This window comes from Belonocnema kinseyi, chromosome 6 (genome assembly GCF_010883055.1).
Source record: "Belonocnema kinseyi isolate 2016_QV_RU_SX_M_011 chromosome 6, B_treatae_v1, whole genome shotgun sequence".
NCBI classification, from domain to species: Eukaryota; Metazoa; Arthropoda; class Insecta; order Hymenoptera; family Cynipidae; genus Belonocnema; species Belonocnema kinseyi.
This window is the reverse complement of record NC_046662.1, coordinates 80,540,587-80,542,571: the sequence shown is the minus strand read 5'-3', so window position 1 is coordinate 80,542,571 and position 1,985 is coordinate 80,540,587. Positions and strand designations below refer to the sequence as shown.

At 31.2% G+C, this 1,985-nt stretch overlaps 1 protein-coding gene across 1 annotated transcript in view; it reads right to left on the bottom strand.

The window, feature by feature from the left end:
* Positions 1-942: 942 nt before the first annotated feature.
* Positions 943-1,985, bottom strand: part of LOC117175476 — a 12,458-nt gene continuing 11,415 nt past the window's right edge. Inside the window, exons 4-5 of the mRNA XM_033365183.1 lie at positions 1,091-1,325; positions 943-973 (exon numbers count right to left, since the gene is read on the bottom strand). Coding sequence (XP_033221074.1) covers positions 943-973; positions 1,091-1,325 — 266 coding nt within the window. The remainder of the gene's footprint in view (positions 974-1,090; positions 1,326-1,985) is intronic.

Below are 1,985 nucleotides of genomic sequence, written 5' to 3'. Positions count from 1 at the left end.
AATGCACGGGGCTTCCGATATCAAAGGCATAGGACTACGACATAGGACCCTTTTGAATTTTATGGAAACGTGCATGATTTACAGGTAATTCTTGCATGAATAAAAAATATTTTGGATGTCTTGGATTCTGCCCTTTGATATCCCTTTTATTAAAATTTCGGAGATATAAAATAGATATTTGTAAATGAACGAATATTCTATTATCCATGTAATTTGTATTTCAGTATTTACTCGTTCAAAATTTTACGGATTTATATTAATTAAATAACATTTTTGTTGCCACCTACGGAAGGACATTTTGAGAAATTGAGCAGCCTTTAAAAATCTACATTTTGTTTTAAGCTTTCTGAAATGTTTTGAAAACTTTTAAATATCTTTTAAGATTATACGAAGTTTTTCCTAAAGTTTTGAACACATTCTGCAAAATTAGAAAAAATCGCTTTAAAATCTTTAAAATTCTTTTTTAATTAATTATTATTTTGATTTAGTTATTAATTTTAATTTTCCCGGGAATCTAAAAAAAATATTGGTCTTAAAACCCTTAAAATCCTCAAAAACCGAAAAATTGTATAATATTAAAAAATCTACATTTTGCTTAAAATTAGTTGGTACAGTTAATTTTTTGGTCACCGCAACGGAAAATTTTTTATCGTTACCCAGTCTATAAATTTCGTAAACTAAAATATTCTAATTTTTTGTCTGGATTTTCTTTTTCTCATCTCTCCGAGTGCCCAAAAAGTTTACGAATTATAGTCTGGTAGCAAAATGTTAATATCAGAATTAATGTCGAAGACTGAAAAACATTTGCGATTAAAATTTTCTTCGTTTATCAATAATGTTTAGAAACATTCAAAAATAAATATTATTATCAAATATAATCAATTATTTGAAAATTGCGACTTACAAAATTCTCGAAAATTGAAAAGAACAAACTGAAAACAGCTACTTCAAGTCACCATTCAAAATGTTACGTCTGTAAAAGGCAAACAAAGCGATTGTTTTTCTTGTATGACAAAAATTAAGCTTCGTATATGCATGCATACATACATACATACATACATATTATGAACAACGATTGTCGCGTACTTACATCTCGAATCTTGCTCGGAGAATCGGTTTAGCTTTCCTCTCCTTCCACTTTATATCGTCCTTTTCCTCATTCTCCTCAATGTTTCTACCAAGAGTTCGCATTGTTTGCAGATCGTGGGAAACGTGGAAGCGATTACTTAGGAAGAAAGGCGCACATGGTCGTAAATGCGAGTGCGAGTGCAATTTCATCGAGAATCGGCCAAGATCACACAGAACCAAACTACAATTTCTCACTCCTATACTTTACCGAAAAATCGTCACTTCCTTATTGATCCGATACTACCGACGCATATCGGATCACTAACCGGATTATTAGTTTAAAACTATCCTTGACTTTGAAAGAGAATAGCTCCATCCAGAATGTAGATAATAGTGGGATAGTGCTCTACACAGGCTGGGACACTGTATAGGTTGGCACACTGCATAGGTTTGGACAGTGCGTTTTCTCTATTTCTTCGCATTGATGCTACCTATTATAACTGTCAAATATTGGTAATTATTATCAATAGTAGCTAACTTTCTATGTTAAATCGAGGAGATGGTTCATTCTTGTTCCAGTTGCACTAAACAGTGTGTTTATAAAGAGTAGAAATATTATTGTTTTGACATCATTCAACCCCCATTGACTCAATAATTTTCATTGAATTTCCAAAATATATGAGCTAAATGCAATAATTCCGTTAAATTAATAGGTTGTCACACGTTTTTCGTATAGATCGGAACACATTTTTTTACACCTATACGTTTTTTACACGGTAAAAAAATCTTGAAACGAACAAGTGAATCGAGAATACATTAAACTCAAAGAAAGTGTCCGCTTAGATTAGGTAAAACGTTTAGTTAGAAGAGTTAAATATTTAGTTACTTTATGTAAACTGTTTTCGTAAATCAGTAAT